This window comes from Hypomesus nipponensis, chromosome 21 (genome assembly GCF_054491055.1).
Source record: "Hypomesus nipponensis isolate SF chromosome 21, ASM5449105v1, whole genome shotgun sequence".
In the NCBI taxonomy this organism is placed as follows: domain Eukaryota; kingdom Metazoa; phylum Chordata; class Actinopteri; order Osmeriformes; family Osmeridae; genus Hypomesus; species Hypomesus nipponensis.
The window spans coordinates 810,915-834,859 of NC_140381.1; the positions used below are offsets into that span (position 1 = coordinate 810,915).

The 23,945-nt window shown below is 46.2% G+C and overlaps 2 protein-coding genes across 3 annotated transcripts; both read right to left on the minus strand.

Annotated features, from left to right (window-relative positions):
• Positions 1 to 1,094: 1,094 nt before the first annotated feature.
• On the minus strand, positions 1,095 to 13,337 carry LOC146237234 (vascular cell adhesion protein 1-like). 2 transcript variants are annotated; one of them, XM_084686164.1, is made up of 5 exons: positions 12,215 to 13,337; positions 5,575 to 5,868; positions 5,108 to 5,440; positions 3,966 to 4,223; positions 1,095 to 3,507 (listed from the first exon to the last, which is right to left on the minus strand). In XM_084686164.1, exons 2-5 carry the CDS (start codon positions 5,834 to 5,836, stop codon positions 3,320 to 3,322), a joined length of 1,041 nt encoding a protein of 346 aa, XP_084542290.1. In that variant the 5' UTR covers positions 5,837 to 5,868; positions 12,215 to 13,337; the 3' UTR covers positions 1,095 to 3,319. The 2 variants fall into 2 exon arrangements, with proteins under 2 accessions (XP_084542290.1, XP_084542289.1); XM_084686163.1 differs by lacking the exon at positions 12,215 to 13,337 and adding an exon at positions 7,188 to 7,882.
• Positions 13,338 to 14,010: 673 nt separating this feature from the next.
• gna12a (guanine nucleotide binding protein (G protein) alpha 12a) lies at positions 14,011 to 23,446 on the minus strand. The gene is made up of 6 exons (XM_084685100.1): positions 22,590 to 23,446; positions 20,696 to 20,917; positions 17,591 to 17,641; positions 17,305 to 17,505; positions 15,871 to 16,077; positions 14,011 to 15,237 (listed from the first exon to the last, which is right to left on the minus strand). The coding sequence occupies exons 1-6, from the start codon at positions 22,905 to 22,907 to the stop codon at positions 15,076 to 15,078; spliced, it is 1,161 nt and encodes a 386-aa protein (XP_084541226.1). The 5' UTR covers positions 22,908 to 23,446; the 3' UTR covers positions 14,011 to 15,075.
• Between the last annotated feature and the right edge of the window lie 499 nt (positions 23,447 to 23,945).

Consider the following 23,945-nt stretch of genomic DNA (forward strand, 5'->3'; position numbering starts at 1 on the left):
GTTCTCCTCTCCCCTCTCCTCTCACTGTTAGTCCAGGCAAAGTAGCGTTTTGTAAAATAATTTTTTGCAGCTTAGATTATTTCTATGAGGTCTCCAGAACAACATACTTAAAGTCCTAAGAAATCCTAGTTGAGGGAATATGCTTAATTCTCATCAAACCGAGATGTGTGCCAATAAGGCCAGGCAACATTACACCCCAATGGGCCTATTTGTTTCCTTTACTCCTATAAAAACTTTACACAATGAAACTACACATGAAAAGTAACATTAGTTCAAGTCCCAGGCGGGCCGCTGCGTACTGAATCCCTCTCCAGAGGATTCAGAACGCAGCAGCCCGCCTGGTCTTCAATCTACCCAGACACTCCCATGTTACCCCGCTCCTCATCTCCCTGCACTGGCCTCCCATCATGGCCCGTATCAGATTCAAGGAGGGAGGGAGGGGAGTCATCAGCATGAAATGTGTGTGTGTTTGGTGCATAAACGTGGTGAATGTGTGTGTGTCAAGGGCGTAGGTTTGCATAGGGTCCATAGGGACTAGTCAGGACCAAAGTTTGGGAAAGACACAACCGTCCCCACCAATATCTTGCTAGTTTTCGAAAAAAATATTTTGCATAATATTTTTGCAAAACTAATTTGTATTATTATCTTTACTATATTCGTCGCCCAGATAAGAAAAAAATTCAAGTTAACCAATGCGCCCTCAAGCCTGCAAGACAAGATGATGTCATTTAAGTTAATCTTCTGAAGTGGCAGCCAGAAACACTTTGTGAATCGTGACTTGCAGAGAGCTGGCAGTACGCCAGGAAATAATAAAGCCTCATAGTAGTATTTCATTTGGTCTCAGCATTGATATTTTTTTACCCTTGTGTGCTTTATAGAATGTCAGGAAAATGTCACCCAAAAGAAGAGAGATATCAGAAGATTTTTCACCACCCAGAGAGTAAGTAGCTATCAAGAAGGCCGTTGTTAGTTAGCTGGTGCAAACCTGCTAGCCATACATTGCCACCCATTCTACAATGGAAACATGTTTTGAAAGTTGTTAGTGTACTCTGTAAAAAGGTGCTATAAATTGGGATGCCCAAATGTATGCATCATATATTATTTAATTGCTTAGAAGTCCAGTACAGATGATGTAGGCCTAGTACAGCTCTATAAAACTGAACCAATTACCTACATATAAAAAAAAGAAAATTCTGAACAAACAAGTGTCCCTACCAAAGCTGAGACTAACCCTACGCCCTAGGTGTGTGTGCCTGCCTACTGTAGCGGTACAGTTGACTGCATGATAATCAGAATGGCAAACACCAGGACAGCGAGTTCAGTTTGGTCTTCCAGTCTCCCACAGACAAACTGCCAGAGCTAATGAATGTTTTTGTCTCTCCTTCGTTTGACCATCGTTACACAAAAGCTCAAAACAGTGTTTAACGGCAGCTAAATGTATTCAATCGATTTAACTTTGGTGGCGTTGTCTCGGTTTTAGGGCTGAACGATTAATTGCATTTGAGATTATATCGCAATGTGACAAAACCAGATTTTGTAATCGTAAGGGCTGCAATTTTACTTTGGTGCACGTTACACTTGACCTTGACCTGTACGATGGCCTCAGGCTCGACAGATCGGTGATACACAGACAGTAGGAGCACTATGGCTGTCAGTGCCAAACTGTTTCTGTTAGGCTTCTGACTGGATCAGAAATGTTCAGACAGTGTTTCTTTTCCTTTTAAGATTTAACCTTTAGATGCATGAGTTCTAAATATTTCCGACTGCTTTTTTTCTCCAAAACTGTAGCTAAGTAGTTAGCATAGTTCTTTACATATACATTACATCATTTAGCAGACGCTGTTATCCAGAGCGAGTTACAGTAAGTACAGGCAAGTAGGGTGAAGTGCCTTGCCCAAGGACACAATGTAATTTTAACACAGCAGGGAATCGATCCAGCAACCTTCTGATTACTAGCCCGACTCCCTCACCGCTCAGCCATCTGACTCCTTCTTTAGTTAAGAAAGTGCAACGCACATGTTATTAGCCTACATTTAGCTTTGATTCACCAATTTTTTTTTCAAAGAGGTACAGGAGGGTATGTTTTCTTTGATTTTTCTAAACTGTGTGTTATGTTGCTGACTGGAGATCAGTAATATCTATAACTGTATAGGTCATACTCTATAGTTATTAGCCCGTCTCTGTTGAATATTACAGAACATAAAACATTTTTTTTTAAATCGAAAAAATAATTGCAAATGCAATAATGGTAAAAAAAAATCATCACAATTATCATTTTTTCCCAAATAGTTTTTCTACTTTTGACTCTAGAGGGGGCAAGATACACGGCAGACGGCCTTCCCACACAATAGTTTTTATTAACGGTGGGCTGGAAAAACATAACCCATCAAATGCCTACCCACTCACACACACAAAACCGTTGGTTAAAACTCAGTATGCCGAGGGTCAGTGATTTACTTATGACTTGTGTAGATAAAACTCATGTGACCCAAGGCTGTAATCATAATATATATCGGGGGACACATCCCCAGGCAACCACGCACGCTGTCCGAAATTATCATAAAAACTCGAATTCATCTCCCCCAATGTTGTCTCCATGGCTACGGACTTGGTGTGACCTATGATAACTGTGGATGCTTCTGTGTTGAAACGAAAAGTAGGTATTTTTTAACTTCACATATTCAGAATACTGTTAACCTTTTAGTCTGGAAACCCTTTTAGAAACGCTTAAAAATGTTAGTTTGCTCTCAAGTTATCTTTCTGTCATGGTTAAGCTAGTACTGTGGTTCGTGAATGGCAGACTTGAAAACCTTTTTTAAAAGATTTGTCACTTTTCATGTTCAGATCTATAATGCAAATAGATTTGACATTACATGACTGAAAGTCAAATTGTCTCACATTTAACTCATATTCCTGTGACATTCCTGTGGTCGTTATAGAAACATAACCATGTGATTGTGCGGTTCCTGTACTCAGTCCTCAGCAGTAGCCTATATCTTGGTCTACATTCACATTCAAGCACACCTTAAACACATGTTGGACATCTTTAGCAACATGACAGCAACAAACAACATAGCAACAAGAAAGTTTGTGGAGGCACATCTGTAGGTTTACAACACCTCAAATACTGTATCTTGTCCAGTGTCTTGCCTAAATATCTTTAGCCATTGATTTATTTACACTATATTTGGTTAACTTACACCAGCATTTACCATCATCACCAGTAGGTTTGTCTATGGACTCTCCTAAGACCTGCCCTACAAAAGAGATTGGCTAAAACAACCAAAATGTTTTCCAGTCAACCTCCCTAAGCCCCGCCCTACAGAAGAGACCCATTGGACAGGGCCACATGATTGCTGGTGCCCTTCAGTGATTGGAAGATGTTCCTTAAGTCATAACCTCCGGTCCTGGTCTGATTGTAGTGGGCCTTGAATATGAGATATCCAATTACTATGACAACCAATATCACCGCCCCCACCAGCCCTGCTAGGATGGGGAGCCAGTCCACTGTGGAAAGGAGGGAAGAGGGAGAGGACAAGGAGAGGAGGAGAGAGAGAGGATGAGGAGAGGAGGAGAGAGAGAGTTGGGAGGGGAGAGGGGGAGAGGAGAGAGAGTTGGGAGGGGAGAGGAAAGGGGGAGAGGAGAGGAGAGGGGGAGAGGAGAGGGGGAGAGGAGAGAGAGGTGGGAGGGGAGAGGAAATACAGTATTATTTCTCAAAGCATTTGGAACTATTTTCAAGTGAATGCTACATTGATAAATGTTCAATATATGCTGTATTCAAACACTTCTCAAATATTCTTGTTATTAAATAATGAAAATAAATTCATTTAATTCATTGATCTGAAGTTAAATACTCTACCACTGAGCTGTAATCATAACTACCATCAGAACTCTTTTTCAAATTTATTCAACCTTCATATTATACTCCCTATATTACAGATATTTTATATACAGATCCTCCTCACCTTTGACCTCCACCAGGTACGTTATGGTATCAGTCCCTTGGCTGTTCCGGACAGTACACGTGTAATTTCCTGTGTGCTTCACATGAGGGAGGATGAGGACCGATGTATTGAGGGCGTGGCCGAGACCTTGGGGGAGTGTCCAGGAGTAGGAGGGGGCGGGCTTAGCTTGCGCTGTGCAGCTTAGTTCCAGAGTGTCTCCTTCAGTGATGCTGACTGGCTGTTTTGAATCTAGATGTGTGGTCTGTATTCTGGGGCGGTCTGGAGGGGAGAGAAGAGGAGAGAGGGAGGGTGAGAGGAGGAGGAGAGAGGGGTGAGAGAGGGAGGGGTGAGAGGAGGAGGAGAGAGGGGTGAGAGAGGGAGGGGTGAGAGGAGGAGGAGAGAGGGGTGAGAGGAGGAGGAGAGAGGGGTGAGAGGAGGAGGAGAGAAGGGTGAGAGAGGGAGGGGTGAGAGGAGGAGGAGAGAGGGGTGAGAGAGGGAGGGGTGAGAGGAGGAGGAGAGAGGGGTGAGAGGAGGAGGAGAGAGGGGTGAGAGGAGGAGGAGAGAGGGGTGAGAGAGGGAGGGGTGAGAGGAGGAGGAGAGAGGAGTGAGAGGAGGAGGAGAGAGGGGAGAGAGGAGGAGGAGAGAGGGGTGAGAGAGGGAGGGGTGAGAGGAGGAGGAGAGAGGGGTGAGAGGAGGAAGAGAGAGGGGTGAGAGAGGGAGGGAAGGGTGAGAGGAGGAGGAGAGAGGGGAGAGGGAGGGAGGGAAGGGTGATAGGGAGAGGAGAAAGGGGTGAGAGGAGGAAGAAAGGAGGAGTGAGAGGAGGAGGAGAGAGTGGTGAGAGGAGGAGGAGAGAGGGAGGGGTGCATGGAGGAGGAGAGAGGGGTGAGAGAAAGAAGAAAGGAGGAGTGAGGAGGAGGAGAGAGGGAGGAGAGGGGGAGGAGAGAGGGGTGAGAGGGGGAGGAGAGAGAAGGAGGTAAGAGGAGTGAGAGGAGGAGGAGAGAGGGGTGAGGATGTTAGTGGAGAAAACACTCAGAGTGTGATATAACAAACCACAAGTAAACTGTAGAGATTGTGTGTGTGTTGATCTTGTGTTTGTACTGTACATCTGATTGTGTGCATGTTAATCTGATAGTGTGTGTGTGTGTGTGTGTGAGCAGACTCACAGAGCACACTGGTCCTGACTCTTGCAGACTTGTTCACAGGCGTGTCCTCCAGGTCCAGGTCCAGGCTGGCCTCACACCACACCTCCGCTCCATCGTCCTCCTCCCTGGCCGTCACAGTCAGAAGGAAGGCTGCGCTCTGGGGCTTGAGCTTTGTGGTTCCAGGTGGCTCCTGAGGATGCTCCTGGGTGTCCAGCAGGGTGTCTCCTCTGTAGAACTTTACCTTGAGCTTCTGGATGGGAGCAACGTTCTCTATGGAGCAGTTAAATGTGTACTCTCTACCCTCAACCATGTCTCCTTCCATCTCTGCTAGCAGCTGGATGCTGTCTGGAGGCTCTGTGGACACACACACACACACACACACACGCTAGACATCGTCTAAGTAACAAATCTATGAAAGATGACACTACACTCACTAAAACCCAAGATTGAGAGTGTGTGTGTGTGTGTGTGTGTGTGTGTGAACTCACGGTAAACAGTCATTTTCAGCCGTGTGTTACACTGGAGATTCTCGTTCTTCCATAGGAAGGTGCTGTAACACAGAGGTGCCATGTCCCACTGGTCAACCATGTCCACCTGCAAGGTTTTGTTTCTGGACCCATGGCTCTGCACGATGCCCCCAGAAGCCTCCCAGCTGAACAGGTGTGGTTGTACGGCGTCCTGGGTGATGGTGCAGAGGGCCGAGGCTGAGTCGTTGTACCTCACCACCAGTCTGGAGGGGCTGATCTGCATCAGGCCTGCACAGGCTGGATGTGGGGGGGGATCTGAGGGGGGAGGGAGAGCAGGGACATGGAGGGAGAGCAGGGACATGGAGGGAGAGCAGGGACATGGAGGGAGAGCAGGGACATGGAGGGAGAGCAGGGACATGGAGGGAGAGCAGGGACATGGAGGGAGAGCAGGGACATGGAGGGAGAGCAGGGACATGGAGGGAGAGCAGGGACATGGAGGGAGAGCAGGGACATGGAGGGAGAGCAGGGACATGGAGGGAGAGCAGGGACATGGAGGAGCAGGGACATGGAGGGAGAGCAGGGACATGGAGGGAGAGCAGGGACATGGAGGGAGAGCAGGGACATGGAGGGAGAGCAGGGACATGGAGGGAGAGCAGGGACATGGAGGAGCAGGGACATGGAGGGAGAGCAGGGACATGGAGGGAGAGCAGGGACATGGAGGAGGAGCAGGGACATGGAGGAGGAGCAGGGACATGGAGGAGGAGCAGGGACATGGAGGGAGAGCAGGGACATGGAGGAGCAGGGACATGGAGGAGGAGCAGGGACATGGAGGGAGAGCAGGGACATGGAGGAGCAGGGACATGGAGGGAGAGCAGGGACATGGAGGAGCAGGGACATGGAGGAGGAGCAGGGACATGGAGGAGGAGCAGGGACATGGAGGGGGAGCAGGGACATGGAGGAGGAGCAGGGACATGGAGGAGGAGTGATGAAGAGGAGGGAGTGAAAGGGGGTGGGGGAATGAGATGGAGGAAGACAAGAGAGAAGGGAGGTAGGAGAGGTAACAGACATGTAAGAGATAGAGGAGAGAGGTGGGGGGTGTCCCAATATGACTTTATTACCCCCCATCATGATCCCTGCCCCTGCACTGCATGAGCCATAAGGCTACACAACCTTTCATGAAAACAATACCCGTGTTTCTGCTCGTACACATCAAGACCGAAACTTGCAAGTCTGACTCCCAACATTGTTGCTGATCAGCCCGTTTATAATCACTATGGAAACACACGCACGCCTCTTCCGGGTATTGTTCGTTGCTTCCCATCATCCCATCATTCCGTTTAACACGAGAGCAAACTCTCATTTCCTAGACGGCTAAAGAAACGAAGCTTGTTTTCTGCGATATCGCCGTGATAATAGATACATGAAAATACATTTCTAACTTTTACATTTCGATTGCCTAAAGTGTGCCAATAAGTGTGTTAAAAGTTCAAATATAATCTAATATCCCCCGTAGTTTAAAAAAAAATTAAACTGAGCTTCAGCTCATCGACCAGAGTGACGATCATCAAGTTTATCAAGTTACCGTTTAGCCGACACAATAATCTGGGTAGCGTAGCATAGGAAAGTTGACTTACCGTCTAAGGCAAAACATTGAAACACTGAAAATGAAAGAAGGACGAAAATTCCACCGAGAATTGAGTCAGACATGTTCTTCTGAAGATAACGGTAACCTGCGGTCGAACTGGTCTTTTTGCGGGGCGGTGTCAAGAATGCGCTCAGATCGCGCGGTGGTTCAGTTACCATTAAGTGAAAGTAAAACTACCCACCAATATTTAACAAAGATAACAAATTTGTCCTCACCAATATTTTAGCGCACACCTTTGTCCTGCAATTTGGATCGATTCCGAAAAAAATATTTTGCAAGATATATTTGCAAAACTCATTCGTGTTCGTCGCCCAGAAAAGTGAAAAATACATTTCCAAGTTAACCAATGCGCCCTCGAGCCTGCGAGACAAGATGATGTCATTTAATTGTCTGAAGTGGCAGAGTCAGAAACACTTAATGAATCTTGACTTGCAGACAGAGCTGTCAGTAGTCTGACACTGTAAACTACTAAATACTCCAGGAAATAATAAAGCCTCATATTAGTATTTTATTTGGTCTCAGTATTGATATTTTTGACCCTTTTGTGCTTTGTAGTCACCCAATAGGAAGAGATGTATCAAAAGTTTTTTCACCACCCAGAGAGTAGCCTAATTAGCTATCAAGAAGGTCGTTGTTAAGTGTTCAACCTGATTGTGAATTTTGTCCTGTTCGATAGCGATCTAACCTGTATTATAATAGACATGCGACAAGCAGTAGTCCTCTCCAATTCGTACAGTTTGCCGGCGCTACAGGTGTAATCTGAAGCGCCGGTGTTACGTCCCAACTGGTTCCCAATTTAACTGGTTCCCCAGCTGTGCGTGCACCTTTCAGTCTGCCTCTGTCACCAGATTCGTCACAAATTCACAAACATATTACTGGCGATTTTCAAGTCGGATCTCATATTTGCTGCGGCAAATATGAAAGTAGGCCTATAGGCTACGTGCGCACTACATTAGGCTACCATTCGCGACAAAATAAATGGAGACAAAATAAAACATTTGCAGACTCGCATGAAGTGGGATTCGATCGCACTAGAGTAAAACCATAAACGTACCACAGTCTGTTGACTAACACCACGAGCTATACCAGCTCACTAAATATGATTGAATCGTTAGGTATTTCTTAAATACATTGGCCTTCAGGTAACATTTTGAATTGGCTTCTTCTGATTCAACTGGTTCCCATAGACACTACCCGAATGTAGGCTTAGTATGCACGTATTTGGGGTTGTTTCGAGGCAATAGCCGTATTTTCCACGACATCCCAGCTGCTTCTGACACCACATATTACAAATTCATACTAAGAACGTCGCTGCTAACCCAGACGATACGATAAAAATACGCGTAACACAACATGGAAACATTCGTTTCCTATGCGATTTCGTGTAGCCTATTGCTGAGTGTTTCTTCGCTATATCTTTTGAAATCAATTCATTTCATAATTGTATATTCTGAACAAATGTACTGAGCACTATATTACAGCCATTCACGCCATAATAAATGGAAACTAAGAAAATAAAAGATTCGAGTGGTCTTCGATCCCACGAGCAAAAACACATACAAAGTGACAATCCTGTGCATTACACCGTAAGCTACTGGAGCACGTGAGTAATTTAGGAACTCAGTCACAACTTGATTAACTACGTTGGCCTTCAGGCAACAAGTTGTTTAGGTTCTTCTGAATCAACTAGTTACCGTAGACACTACCAGAATGTAGGCTACTCATCACGTATTTGGAGTTGTCTCAAGGCAATAGCCATATTAACCACAACCACCATTTGTTCAGAATATACAATTATGAAATGAATTGATTTCAAAAGATATAGCGAAGAAACACTCAGCAATAGGCTACACGAAATCGCATAGGAAACGAATGTTTCCATGTTGTGTTACGCGTATTTTTATCGTATTGTCTGGGTTAGCAGCGACGTTCTTAGTATGAATTTGTAATATGTGGTGTCAGAGGGAGCTGTGATGTCGTGGAAAATACGGCTATTGCCTCGAAACAACCCCAAATACGTGCATAGTAAGCCTACATTCGGGTAGTGTCTATGGGAACCAGTTGAATCAGAAGACGCCAATTCAAAATGTTACCTGAAGGCCAATGTAGTTAAGAAATACCTAACGATTCTCTCACATTTTGTGAGCTGATATAGCTCATGGTGTTAGTCAACGGACTTTGGTGCGTTTATGTTTTTACTCTAGTGCGATCGAATCCCACTTCATGCGAGTCTGCAAATGTTTTATTTTGTCTCCATTTATTTTGTCGCGAATGGTAGCCTAATGTAGTGCGCACGTAGCCTATAGGCCTACTTTCATATTTGCCGCAGCAAATATGAGATCCGACTTGAAAATCGCCAGTAATATGTTTGTGAATTTGTGACGAATCTGGTGACAGAGGCAGACTGATAGGTGCACGCACAGCTGGGGAACCAGTTAAATTGGGAACCAGTTGGGACGTAACACCGGTAATGTATGTTGTATCTAGATGCTGATTACAGCATCTGGATGCTGCATGTTGTGCACACGACTAGTTTTGAATGAACGTGTTAAATCATTAAATCTTAATTTAGCTTTATTGAATATTTGTATTGATTGAATATACTGTTTTTTCAATTAATAAGTCCCTGTACTTACTGTAAGTCGCTCTGGATAAGAGCGCCTGCTACATGACTAAAGTCATATTTACCGTCAAAGAACAGCCTGTAATATAATATTACATATATATCTTGTACATTTGGTACTGGAAAATTACAATTATTCTACGATTAATTAATGAAAAATCATTTTTTACCGTAATCTAATGAGTGTAATGTGGCGTCCCAGCTGCCAGGGACGTGTTCATGTTTTTTTACAGAGTTTTTTTGTTACAGTGTAGAGCAAGTTGGTGATGAATCAGCATCAGGGGTTGAGGTGAGAAGTTGAATTTGTCCATTTTGGTAGATCGCATTAAATTACAGTTTTTAAAGGAGTGTTTAGACGTTACCCATAAATGTTATCATTCACACTTATACTTGTAGGTACTTGTTGTAGGTAGTAAAAAGGTGCTATAAATTGTGTTGCCCAAAGATAATTCATTATTTCATTGCTCAGAAGTCCAGTACAGATGATGTAGGCCTAGTACAGCTCCATAAAACCTGAAACAATTACCTACATATACATATTTTTAAAATTATTGTGTGTGTGTGTGTGTGTGGTGGGGAGGGGTGCCAGGTAGTGTCCCTACCAAAGCCTAGACCAAACCTATGCCCTTGGTGAAGTACGAAAATCTACCAGTGCGTCACTCTCACAGTACGTGTGTGTGTGTGGACGCGTCGACACCCATCACTTATTTGGAATTTCCAGTGATGCCCTCCGTTTTTCTTCATATATCTAATAATATCTCTCTCTATATCTCTCATATCGTCTTTCTGTTTCTCTCTCTCCCCCACACACTCTCTCTCCCAGCCCTTCTATCTCTGCCTGTCAGTGTGTGTGTGACAGGCCAGTGGGTGTCAGTTTAGGGAAGAGAATCTGGAGAACAGGAAACCATACGCACACACACACGCACAAACAACATCCTAGGGGTGTTTGTCAGTGTCAGTTTCCTTGAATCAAGTTTCCCTTTTCTCTATCTTTACCTTCTTTCTCACTATCTACCCCTTCTAGCTGCACCCTCTGCACCTCTTTCCCTCCCTCCCTCCACCCAGATTGTCCTTCCGGAGGAAGGGAGGGATTCCTTATCTTAGATGAAATATTCTCGATATTTTCACCGCAGAACACCCTGTAAGGGTGGTGTTACGGAAGAACACGTACGCATGCATACACACAGACACAACACACACAGACACAAAACACACAGACACAACACACACAGACACAACACACTATGTGTCAATTTATTAATATGTAAAAATATTTGCATATACTTGCATATTTTTTATTTATAAATGTATCCAGATAAGCCAACCCATCGCTCCATGCGTTTCCTGACAGATTCAAATGAACAAAATGAGTCATTCTTATCTGTAAATTAATCAAAAACAAGTATTTTGGGGTCAGTGAGGGACTTACTGTGATATGACTTACTGGAAACTTCAGCATTGTCGCAAAATCAGAGTTTTAACTCCCCCTGGTGGGGAACCAGAGAAACTACAGAACTGCAGGCTAAACTCAGGGTACGCTTAGACATCATTCTCTCTCCCGCCCTCTCTACCTCTCCACTCTTTTTTCGAAAACAAAAAAAAGATTCTAAAGGTTGGAAAAATATTTTCGAGGACTCTACTATACTGCTCTGCTTTAGGTTCTAGACTTCTCTGTCCTCCCCTCTCCTCTCCTCTCACTGTATGTGAAAAAAATAAAATAATGTAACATTTCTTTTTTGAAAAGTTTCTAAAAAGGTTTCTAAAAAACGTTAGCATCATGGATGTGTACTTTATGAGGACTCTATACTCTACTGTACTCTATTGTTCTGCTTTTGTGTTGCTGTGTGCTGTTTTAGTCTTCTCTGTTCTCCTCTCCTTTCACTGGGTGTGTGAATAATAAAGACGATCAAAGAAGCCAGTGTCCATCAGTTCCACAGTAAGTACACATTGTGAAGAGAGGTAACTTGCATACCACGGCCAGGCCAGGTCTAGAACTTCTGGTGAAACTGATTAGAAACTGATTTTTAATAACCAAAACAGCTTGTTAACCTGTAGCTATTGTTTTTCTTATTGACCCTTCAATCAGATTGTGCGGCTTTTCGTTTTTTTTTCTCCATCAACCGATAACAGCTCCCCCTCACTACACTGAGATCTCTCCCGTTTCCAGTTTTTTGTTACAAACTTACAAAGACATGTTACATTACAGGGAACAAACATGACAGACCAATGTGAGTTAACATTAACGACTAGCAAGCAAGCTGACAGACAATTTAGTACTTTTAATGTAGCAAAAAAAATGTTAGCTAGCTAGCCTTGAACTTACTGCTCAAAACCTAGATAGCTAGAGCTAGCTTAGCTAGCTGATTTTACTGTGTGAGTTCAATAAACCTTACCTTCGTAATTGTCAATGTAGCTCGAAACATACAATTTGAACGACCCCTTTTCTCTCTTGCTTGAAGGGCAGCAACATAGACTCCTATCTACATCGTTGATTGTTAAAATGGCATTTTGTGTTTCAGAACAAACGTAACTGCTCGCTACCAGAACTTTTTGACCTAGAATGTGCAATAACCAGACGTGGCGTGCATTGTGGACTGAAGTGGGCGTGTGCAAGTTAAGGTGGAAATGTCAGTCGGTTAAATGTGTAAGAATTTGAATAATAATTTACCAACAGTTCTATATTTATGAATTTTTCGTACTTTTGTTTTTATTGTTTTGGCGGCCCAGCTGTAGTACCCTAGTGGACCACTAGTGGGCCGCGGCCCACAGGTTGGGAATCGCTGCTCTAGAACGATCTTAAACCTTATGTTTTTATTATGTTCCCATGAAGGTACAGCTGTTTATGCTTGCCATACAAGTTCACATGAACACTCATACCATCACAACAGCCTGTGTTTAAACTCTGAACTGTGGCCTTGCCTCCTAGCCTCCTTTACTTACCTCCTAGACTCCTTTACTTGCAATGTTGATGCGTACTGATTCTCCACAACTACAACTAATCAGATGTCTGTTGTTCTAATCTTGTTGATGAAATCAGGTTTTCCTCTTTCTCTCATTTTCTCTCTTACTTACACCCACGCTCAAACAAGCACACCCACGCTCAAACAAGCACACACACACACACACACACACACACACACACACACACACACACACACACACACACACACACACACACACTGTGGAGGAGTTCAGGACCAGGCTTCCTGTGTCCTCTTCTATAAACATTCTCACTCTCTTTCTCTCTCTCTCTCACACACACACACGAGGGATCGTCCCGTTGCTTTTCAGTAGAGCTTCCAACCGGTCTTCCCGCACCTAGACCAGCACACACACTCCTCCATTTAATCTGATACCACTGAGATCTGTCATTCTCTCATCCCTTGTTTCCACTCCTCCCCCTCCCGCTCCTGCTAGGATGTTGGTTTGGGGTTTACACTGATGTGTGTTTCAGCTCAGGAAGTCTAGAAATATGACTCGCCTCTTTCTTCCTCCCTCCTTTTTTTACATTCTCTCCGTCCCACTCATTTCCATCCTCCCTCCCTCCCCCTCTCCAGCCCTCTCTCCCACCCTCCCAATGTCCTTCCAATGCACAGCCCTTGCCCTCTCTCCTCTCTCTCTCTTGAACACAAACATACATTTAGTAAGAGAGTAAGAGGACTACACTCTTCGGACTGAAAGTGTGTGTGTTAATATGTGTTTGTGTGTTAGTTTATTGTGTGTGGGTAGCAATTATGTGTATTGCTACCCTGTGCTTCTACTTGAATATCTCTAACCCTGTGAAACTGTCCTTGCAAGCACTCTCTCTCTGCTCTTATTATCCCTCCCTCCCTCCCTCCCTCCCTCCCTCCCTCCCTCCCTCCCTCCCTCCCTCCCTCCCTCCCTCCCTCCCTCCCTCCCTCCCCTCCCTCCCTCCCTCCCTCCCTCCCCTCCCTCCCTCCCTCCCTCCCTCCCTCCCTCCCTCCCTCCCTCCCTCCCTCCCCTCCCTCCCTCCCTCCCTCCCTCCCTCCCTCCCTCCCTCCCTCCCTCCCTCCCTCCCTCCCTCCCTCCCTCCCTCCCTCCCTCCCTGATAAGCACACCCAGAGAGCAGAGAGAGGGGGAGGGAATGAAAAATAGTCATGAAGAAAGAGTGAAAGAAAGGCAGATAAAGAGAGAGGGAGACGAGGAGAGAGACAACGCAGACAGCCTCTCACCAGAGAACAACAGTGTATTTACCTCTGGAAATCACAGAATCAGTACAAAACAAACTCCCTCCTCTCCCTCCTCCCAAAAACATCTTTCTGCCTGTCATCTCTGGGTTTTCTGTTCCATCCAGTGAAATGAACACATCATCCAAAACAGATCCTATACAGCGTTAAAGTCACATTGCAGTAAAGGTTAGTGGTGACAGAGTGTGTTCTAGACTAATGATTACACATGCGTACACACACACACACACAGGCACGCACACACACACGCACACACACACACACACACACACACACACACACACACATACAACTAGGCAGGAAGTAGAGTGTAGAGATTAGGGGACAGGACTAGGACACTAGGAGACTTACCCCCTGTAAGTAGGTAGGAAGTGGATGCTAGGAGGAGTTGGGGGATGAAACAGTGAGACAGATTCATCAAGAATCCAGAATCATAAAAGGATGCATCATCATCAACAAACACACTATCACAACGTCCTGTACGCTCTACATGAGAGCATAACAGCCTGCAGTTTAGGGTGTGTGTATGGTTGTTATAGTGTGTGTGTGGTGTGTGTGGTGTGTGTGTGTGTGTGTGTGTGTGTCTGAGTGAGTGAGTGAGTGAGGGTTGTTGTTTTAGCCCTCCAAGTCTCTTCTCTCTCCGCCCGCGAGGAGCGGGGGCACAATCACTCTTTTGTCTCGACGAGGGTGAGGAGAGGGGGGGAGTGGGGGGAGAGGGGGGAGTGGTGAGTCCTTCAGTCTGCAGCTGTTCCCAGATGGAGAAAGAGAGAGAGTGAGAGAGACAGAGAGAAAGAGAGGGATTCTCTTGTTCTTGTGAAAGTTCATGTGAAAGACGACTTGTGTAACTTGTGCATCACATATAATCACAATTCTCTTTCTCTCTCAGGGAGTGTACTGGGACATCGTACCCTGAAGGGCCATCATAAAAGGTTATTTTTCCCCCTCTCCCTCCCCTCTCTCAATAGTTAGTGGTTCTTGGTTTAGGTCAGCAGGGGGGAGTTCAGTATGGGGTCAGGGTTGTGTGGGGGTCGTGTGGGGGTCAGGGGTCACTGCAGCATGATGTCCTTCAGGTTCTCCTGCAGGATGGTGTCTTTGACGGCATGGAACACAAAGCGGATGTTCTCTGTGTCGATCGCCGTGGTGAAGTGGTGGAAGAGTGGTTTCCCCCGGTTACGACGCTTACGGTTGAAAGACTGGACCAGGAACGACTGGAGGGATGGAGAGAGGGACAGAAGGAGGCAGGGAGGGAGAGAGAGAAGGAGGCAGGGAGGGAGGGAGAGAGAGAAGGAGGGAGGGAGGCATGGAGGGAGAGGAGGAGGGAGGTAGGGAGAGAAGGAGGCATGGAGGGAGAGGAGGAGGGAGGGAGGGAGAGAAGGAGGCAGGGAGGGAGAGGAGGAGGGAGGGAGGCATGGAGGGAGGGAGGCATGGAGGGAGGGAAGGAGGCAGGGAGGGAGGCATGGAGGGAGAGGACGAGGGAGGGAGGGAGGGAGGGAGGGAGAGAAGGAGGCAGGGAGGGAGAGGAGGAGGGAGGGAGGCATGGAGGGAAAGGAGGAGGGAGGGAGGGAGAGAAGGAGGCATGGAGGGAGAGGAGGAGGGAGGGAGGGAGAGAAGGAGGCAGGGAGGGAGAGGAGGAGGGAGGGAGGCATGGAGGGAGAGGAGGAGGGAGGGAGGGAGAGAAGGAGGCAGGGAGGGAGAGGAGGAGGGAGGGAGGGAGAGAAGGAGGCAGGGAGGGAGAGGAGGAGGGAGGGAGGCATGGAGGGAGAGGAGGGAGTCACCAGCATGAAATGTGTGTTTGGTGTGTGCACGTGGTGTGTGTGTGTTTGGTGTGTGTGTGTGTGTACCTGGACGTCCTCCAGCCTGAGGGGATCTCCCCGGTACTCAGGGAAGTGTTTGCGAATGTCGGCAGAGCGAATCTTGTCCAGCAGCAGGTCAGTCTTGTTGAGGAACAGGATGATGGACACGTTGAGGAACAGCTTGTTGTTCACGATCGTCTCAAAGATGTTCATGCTCTCAACCAGACGGTTGGTCCTGCGGTCCTCCATCAGCACCTGCACACACACACACACCATACACACACCATACAGTACACACACACCATACACACACCATACAGTACACACACACCATACACACACCATACAGTACACACACACCATACACACACCATACAGTACACACACACCATACAGTACACACACACCATACACACACCATACAGTACACACACACCATACACACACCATACAGTACACACACACCATACAGTACACACCATACAGTACACACACACCATACAGTACACACACACCATACACACACCATACAGTACACACACACCATACACACACCATACAGTACACACACACCATACACACACCACACAGCACACACACACCATACAGTACACACACACCATACACACACCATACAGCAGACACACACACCATACAGTACACACACACCATACACACACCATACAGCAGACACACACACCATACAGTACACACACACCATACACACACCATACAGTACACACACACCATACACACGCCATACAGTACACACACACCATACACACACCATACAGTACACACACACCATACACACACCATACAGTACACACACACACACCACACACACACCATACAGTACACACACACACACCACACACACACCATACAGTACACACACACCATACACACACACCACACTCAAACCACACACACACACCATACACACAATACACACCATACAGCACACACACACCATACAGTACACACACACCATACAGCACACACACACCATACAGCACACACACACACACACACACACACCCCATACAGCACACACACACACACCATACAGTACACACAAACACTGAGTACAGCCAGAATACAGTCTCGTTCAGCTTACTGTGTGTGGTGGTGTGTGTGTGAGGTGGTGTGTGTGTGGTGGTGTGTGTATGAGGTGGTGTGTGTGTGTGTGTGTGTGGTGCAGAGAGAGTGGTGGGTAGATAACAGGTTCCTGATACTGTGTGACCCACTTAAAGGGTCCATGGTCGTCATGTGAACCGTGGTATTAACCAATCAGGGTTGAAGAGCAGCCCTTATCCATCCAATCAGGGTGGGTCTGTCAGACCACAAAGACTCCATAGACTCCATCTGTCCACACACGTGCCTCTCATATCCCCTGTTCCTCTCTGGGGAGGGGGGGGGGGGTATACTGTATGCAGCGTGTGTGTGTGTGTGTGTGTGTGTGTGAGGGAGAGGGTCTACCTGGTCGTACTCAGACGAGGACACCATGAACAGAATGGAGGTGATGCCGTCGAAACACTGGAACCACTTCTGCCTCTGTGACCTTTGACCTCCCACATCCACCATCAGGAATGGGATCTTCTTGATGATGAAGTCATGAACCACGATGCCCTTTGTGGCCTTCCTGGCTAACAGGATATCCTGTCTGCTGGGGGAGTACCCCTGGGGGGAAGGAGGGGGGTCAGAATTTAAGGAGTTCTATTCTGGGATTGTTTTGGTACTTGGTGGTTATAGGATTTTGACTTACCAGTTGACCAATCCGGTCCAAGTTATCCAGGAAGTACTTGACTGATTCGCTCTGGATACAGGAAGAGGAGGAGTCTGTTAGAGGTTTACCCAGAGATGTACCACACATCACCCCCACAGAGAGAGAGAGAGAGAGAGAGAGACAGAGAGACAGACAGAGAAAGAGAGAGACCGAGAGACAGAGAAAGAGAGAGAGACAGAGAGACAGAAGACACAGGAGGTGATAGAGAGATGAGAGGGGGAGAAAGACAGACAGAGAGAGAGATGAGAGAAAAAGAGATGAGAGAGGGAGTGAGAGTGAGAGAAAGACAGAGAGAAAGACAGAGAGAAAAATGATTCCGGGTCACTGACCAGGGGCTTCATGTATAAAGGATTGTGCAGCTTTCATTCCAGAAGATGGCGTACGGCTAAAACTCAAAAAGTACCTACGCACAGAAATATTCACATGTATAAAACCGGTCGTACGCCAGGTCCTGCCCACCTTTCCTTTATAAATCACAATCAACATGAGATTGAACGAACCACTGACCCCGCCTTGCCTCCTCCCATAAATGATTATGCAGATGAACTATAAATGAGCTACTGAGGTCATTTCTTTGTCTGAATAACCGTCTTTCTTCAAATTAACGCCGCACCAATGAATGTTATTTAATAAACGCTGCAGCATTTATTCAAAGAAATACAGTAAAATGGCTAAACACGCAAAAAAAGAAAAATCCCAGACTGAGAGATCGAGGTTCTGACAACAGAGGTGGAGGTGAGAACGTGTCATGTTTGGCAGCAGGTATTAGCGACAAAAGAAAGTCGGCGGAGTGAGAAGCTGTCACTATTTGCGCTCTTTCTTGTTTTTAACCTGTAGCACTTTGAGATTTAACTCAATGTAAAGTGCATTACAAATAAAATCATTATTATTATTGTAGGGCCATAACTGCTGTGGGTTCAGAGAACTGGACCATGGCAGAAATTAAGAAGAAATGGTCCGATGTAAAAAAAAAAAATTAAATTAAGAAACGAGTGGTGGCGCATCGTAACAGCATGGCAGCTATAGGCCTAGGGTTAGAGTGACATGCATTTCCTGAGTGATTTTGTTGTTCGCTTGACACCCTCAAGTTTAACATAAGTTATAAAGTGGTGGCGGATTAAACAAGGCTATATAGCATTTCCCGTTTTGTGTTTTGGCATTTTGATGTGGTCAACCACATTAATGATCAAACTTTAATTTTTTTGTTTTTTGAATAGTCAACGTCATAAACGTAGTAGTGGAAACTTTCTTTTGTAGGTAATGTTTGGTGAGTTTCGGCACTTTTCAGTTAGAATCTGCCATATTACAGAGCCAGACAAGACTTTGCGGACAGTCCGCACATTCTCACGTCAAGTAAATCTTTATACATCAAAGTGTGCATGTAAACCAGCGTACGCAAGCTTTTTGTGCGTAAGCAACGTTTATACATGAGGCCCCTGGTGCTCTTAAAACAAACCTCACTAAGGCCACATCCATATGTCCTAACACAAACACACTCACACACACACACTTGCAGGCACAAACACACACACCTGCAGGCACAAACACACACTCAGATTGGACCAGATTGTAGACAGAAAGAGTGTGTGTGTGAGTAAGGCTAAAGGAATGTATCCATTCACACTTTGTATGGATAGATTACAGGCTTTACAACCTGAATAGGTTGTGTGTGTCTGCATGTGGCAAGTTCTTCCTCTAGTCGCTATGGAAACATGGTGTTTTTTAGAGAGCAGTCCCTATGCTTGAAGAAGGCCCTTCATGCACACGCACACACACAGTGTGAAATTGCTCTGGATGAGAACCACAAAAAAGACCATGACTGAAAGGGGGAGGGAGAGAAAGAGAGAGAGAGAGAGAGAGAGAGAGAGAGAGAAAGAGAGAGAGAAAGAATTCCCTCTCTTATTTTTTGATGTTGCAACCAGGAAGTGATTAATCTACTCTGTCTCGTCTGACTGGCTTCCTGACAGGCCAGTTAATCGATCACAGAGTCTAGATCAATGCTGCTGGGATCAGCTCTCCAGTCTGACTGAATCATTACTTAGTGACACAGAGTGTAAAGGTGATCTGTAGTCCTGGGACCAGCTAGTCCTCTCGTCCTCCCTTGTACGCATGGGCTTAGGAACTACAGGAAGTGTTTATATAAACTACATGAAGTTTTATAAGTAGATAACTATAACACACACACACTTACAAACACATTCCTACACACAAACTCACTCTCTCTCACACACACATACACATGAGAGAGAGAGAGAGAGAGAGAGAGGGAGGAGGAAGAGAGAGATAAGTAGAGACCGTGAGTGTTTGAAGAAGTGTGTGTGCGCAGTGTGTGTCCCAGTTTCTACTTGACTCTTCTCTTTTCTCTTGTTACTCTCTTTATCTTAATCTCTCTCCTCACTCCCTCTCTCTATCATTCTCTCTCTCTCTGTCTCTCTCTATCTATCCCTCTCTCTCTGTCTCTCTCTCTATATCCCTCTCTCTCTCTATCCCCCGGTAGAATTACAGAAATATTAATCAATGTAAATCATGGCCTTATATATATTATTATTTCATACACTTACATACAGAGAGACTTACACAGCAGTTTACAGTAACATATACATACGTGTAGCTACACTACACAGGTGTACAACTTGTATCCATGTTATTATCATTCAAGTTGGTATATTATTAATGTTGCCAAATAGAGAGAGAGGGAGAGAGAGAGAGAGAGAGAGAGAGATTTGGTAAAAGGTCAGGGCCTGATGAGCATGATCTGTGTGTGTGTATACGCGTGTGAGTGTGTGTGTGTATACGCGTGTGAGTGTGAGTGTGTGTGTATACGTGTGTGAGTGTGTATACGTGTGTGAGTGTGTGTGTATACGCGTGTGAGTGTGTGTGTGTGTATACGTGTGTGAGTGTGTGTATACGCGTGTGAGTGTGTATACGCGTGTGAGTGTGTATACGTGTGTGAGTGTGCGTGTGTATACGCGTGTGAGTGTGTGTGTGTATACGTGTTTGAGTGTGTATACGTGTTTGAGTGTGAGTGAGTGTGTGTATACGCGTGTGAGTGTGTGTGTGTATACGTGTGTGAGTGTGTCTCACCAGCTGATACTCGCTGCGGCGTGCGTACGCCTGCTGTACCCCTCCATCCCTCCAGAGGGCGCTGAGCGCTGACACGTATAGCTGGAAGTCCCCTGGCTCCACCCCCCCGGTGCCATGGCAACCCTCCCAGGATGACATCAGCAGCATGGCATGCTTCTCGTTCTCTGAGCTCTGCCAGGAGATGCCCAGCTTGTCTCTGGCATCCAGCAGCACACGCATGCCCTGTGACACACACATGTTAGAGGTGTTACACACACGCCCTGAGACAGTCACATTACACACGCATGCCCTGAGACAGTCACATTACACACGCATGCCCTGAAACACACACATATAAATACACATAGGTTAGCACACACACAATAACACACACACACACTGAAGAAATAAAAGGGTTTATTATGGGGTAACAGTAAATGAGTTCAAAGAATAACCAACTCCATTAACCCTGTTTACAGCTGCATCTTAATGAAGCTTGTCTGAATGTCTGCATGCCTGCTTGTCTGTCTGTGTGTGTGCGTGTTAATGTGTGTCTGTGTGTGAATGTGTGTGTGTGAATGTGTGTGTGTGTGAATGTGTGTGAATGTGTGTGTGTGTGTGTGTGCGATCAGAGATAGGGCCGAGGACACCTCATTCCTAAACATGTGTGTTTATGTGTGAGTGAGTGTCTCTCCTGTGTACGTGCATGTGTGTGTGTGTGTACGTGCATGTGTGTGTGTACGTGCATGTGTGTGTGTGTACGTGCATGTGTGTGTGTACGTGCATGTGTGTGTGTGTACGTGCATGTGTGTACGTGCATGTGTGTGTGTGTACGTGCATGTGTGTGTGTGTACGTGCATGTGTGTGTGAGTGTGTGTGTACGTGCATGTGTGTGTGTGCATGTGTGTGTGAGAGGGGGAGGCCTTTTCAGCTCTGACTAACACAGGCTGTATACACTAGATACTAGTCACTCACACAAGCAGAGAGGGGAGGGGAGGAGGGGAGGGAGGATGGAAAGGAGGGGAGGAAGAGAAAGGAGGGAGAGAGAGGGGGAGGGACAGAGAGGGGACAGCAGTGTGAAGGGGGAGGAGGAGAGGAGAGAAGGGGGGAGAGGGGATATGTTTGTAGACATATACAAGAGATGACTTAGACTCAAAGTAATCCCTCCAACACTCACACACAATCACACACACTCACACACACACACTCACACACACTCACACACAGTTACCATAAGTGTGTGATATGTTTATGTATGTGTGTGTGACGGGGGTAACCAGTTAAACAATAAGTTGGATGAATATGATCTTGCCAAGAGACATCAGTCACTAAGTATGTTCCTGTCTTCCTCTCTCAATCTGTTCCCTCCTCTCTATCTCTCTCCTCCTCTCTATGTCACTATTCCTCCTCTCTGTCTCTCACCTCCTCCTCTCTATCTCTCTCTCCCTCTTCCTCTCTCTCCCTCTTCCCCTCTCTCTCTCTCTCTCTCTCTCTCTCTCTCCTTGTCACATGATGCAGGCAATGTAGTGCAGGTCAATTCTGTCATGTCACTTGGAAAAAAAGTGGCAATGTTCCTTTCAGCTCCTAAAAGTGACAGCCTGAGTTGGAACATCTCAAGGTTTGGTTTTACATTCATGTTTTCTCACCCTAAGTTCTAACATGACCTCTGCTCTGCTGGTCATTACAGGAATGTTTCAATGGAGTGTGTGCTAGTGTGTGTGTGTGTGTGTGTATGGGGTCAACAGGTGGTCTAGTCTTGGGATACTGTCAAATCACCCCCCCCCCCCCTCTTCCACCCCCCCACCCCGGGTCACTTTGTTTCCGCTATCCTTGTGCCAAACAAATCACACCAAAAGCATTTTTCAATAGATTACACGATAATATTAACATGTGAATATCTTTTTTACTTTCTCACCTTGAGAATGTTGTCATAGATTGTGTTCCGGAAATCAAGTAGTGCTTTCTGATCGAACTCTTTCCCGTTAATAATGCGCATCTGTTTAAGGAACGTGGACTTTCCGCTCTCCCCAGCACCGAGGAGAAGAACCTTGACGAGCCGGCGGACCGCGCGCCTCTCCCGGGCTAGCATGGCATCGATCTCCCGGCTCCGTCGCCTCGCCTCACGCTCCTGCGCCGCGTCCCGCTGCCTGCTCCGCTCCTTGCCGCTGCCCGTGTCTCGGCTGGCCTCCGCCGGTAAGAGGCAGCGGCTCAGGGTCCGAACCACGGCCGACATGGTTCCCGAACAACCCAACTCACAGTCTCCCCGAAAAAACTCAGCAAATCTTCTTCATAGTCCACGAAGATCTTCCTCCATTAAACAAGTCTTAGATAAGATATTTAACCTAATGACGAATCTCCTCCGATCAGATCAAAGTGCTTAGGAAAGGAAATTATGAATATAAAAAAAAGTAAATTCGATAAAGGATCCGTTAAGAGCCGCGCGCTCAGTTTATCGGTTGGCAGGAGACACTCCCGTGTCCATCTTGGTTAAAGTTTCATACCGGATGACTGTGGACGACGAAGAGAGGGAGGACAACACAACAAGAAGTTCAACAACTCCGACACGGAAAGCGTTCTTTGCTTCAGACGCTAACTCATCATGAAATCCACTGACACAAGTCCAAACACAACCGAAAGCTCGAGCACAACTGTCCAACGTATCGTTAGTATAGAGCAACTGAACTTTCGTCTCAAATTGAAACAATAATAATCCTTTTTTGAACTTGAGAAAGAGTGCGAGCGAGCGAGCCAGCGACAAACTGCGGCGTATCTCCGGTCGGGGTATTGTTGGGCGAGGGAGTTGTGGTGAGGCGGCCCCGGTGCTATTCCGGTACTGAACAGCAGAGGGTGGTATAAGACCACATTGTCGGAGATAACCGTGGTCATACACGGTATCGGCCAACATTTGTTTACAGTGTAAACCTGGACCATTATGTCAAGTAGGCTGCCTAGGGGAGATAGAAGAGAGGAGAGATATGTTAATATGTTCACTTCTACCCATCTCTCAATCAATCTATCTATCTGTTAATATGTTCCCTCCATCTCGTTCATCCTTTCCTGCCCCCCCTCTCTCTTTCTCTCTCTCTCACTGTCTCTCTCTCTCTCTCTCCCTCTGTCTCTGTCTGTCTTGATCTGCTGTGAGTCTCCTCTCCTCCCTTCTCCTCCTCCTTTCCTCTCCTCCCTTCTCCTCCTCCTCCCCTCTTCTACTAACTTCTTCTCTGACTATGCCTAGTCTCCTGGTGCCGTCTCCTGGTGCCGTCTCCTGTTTACC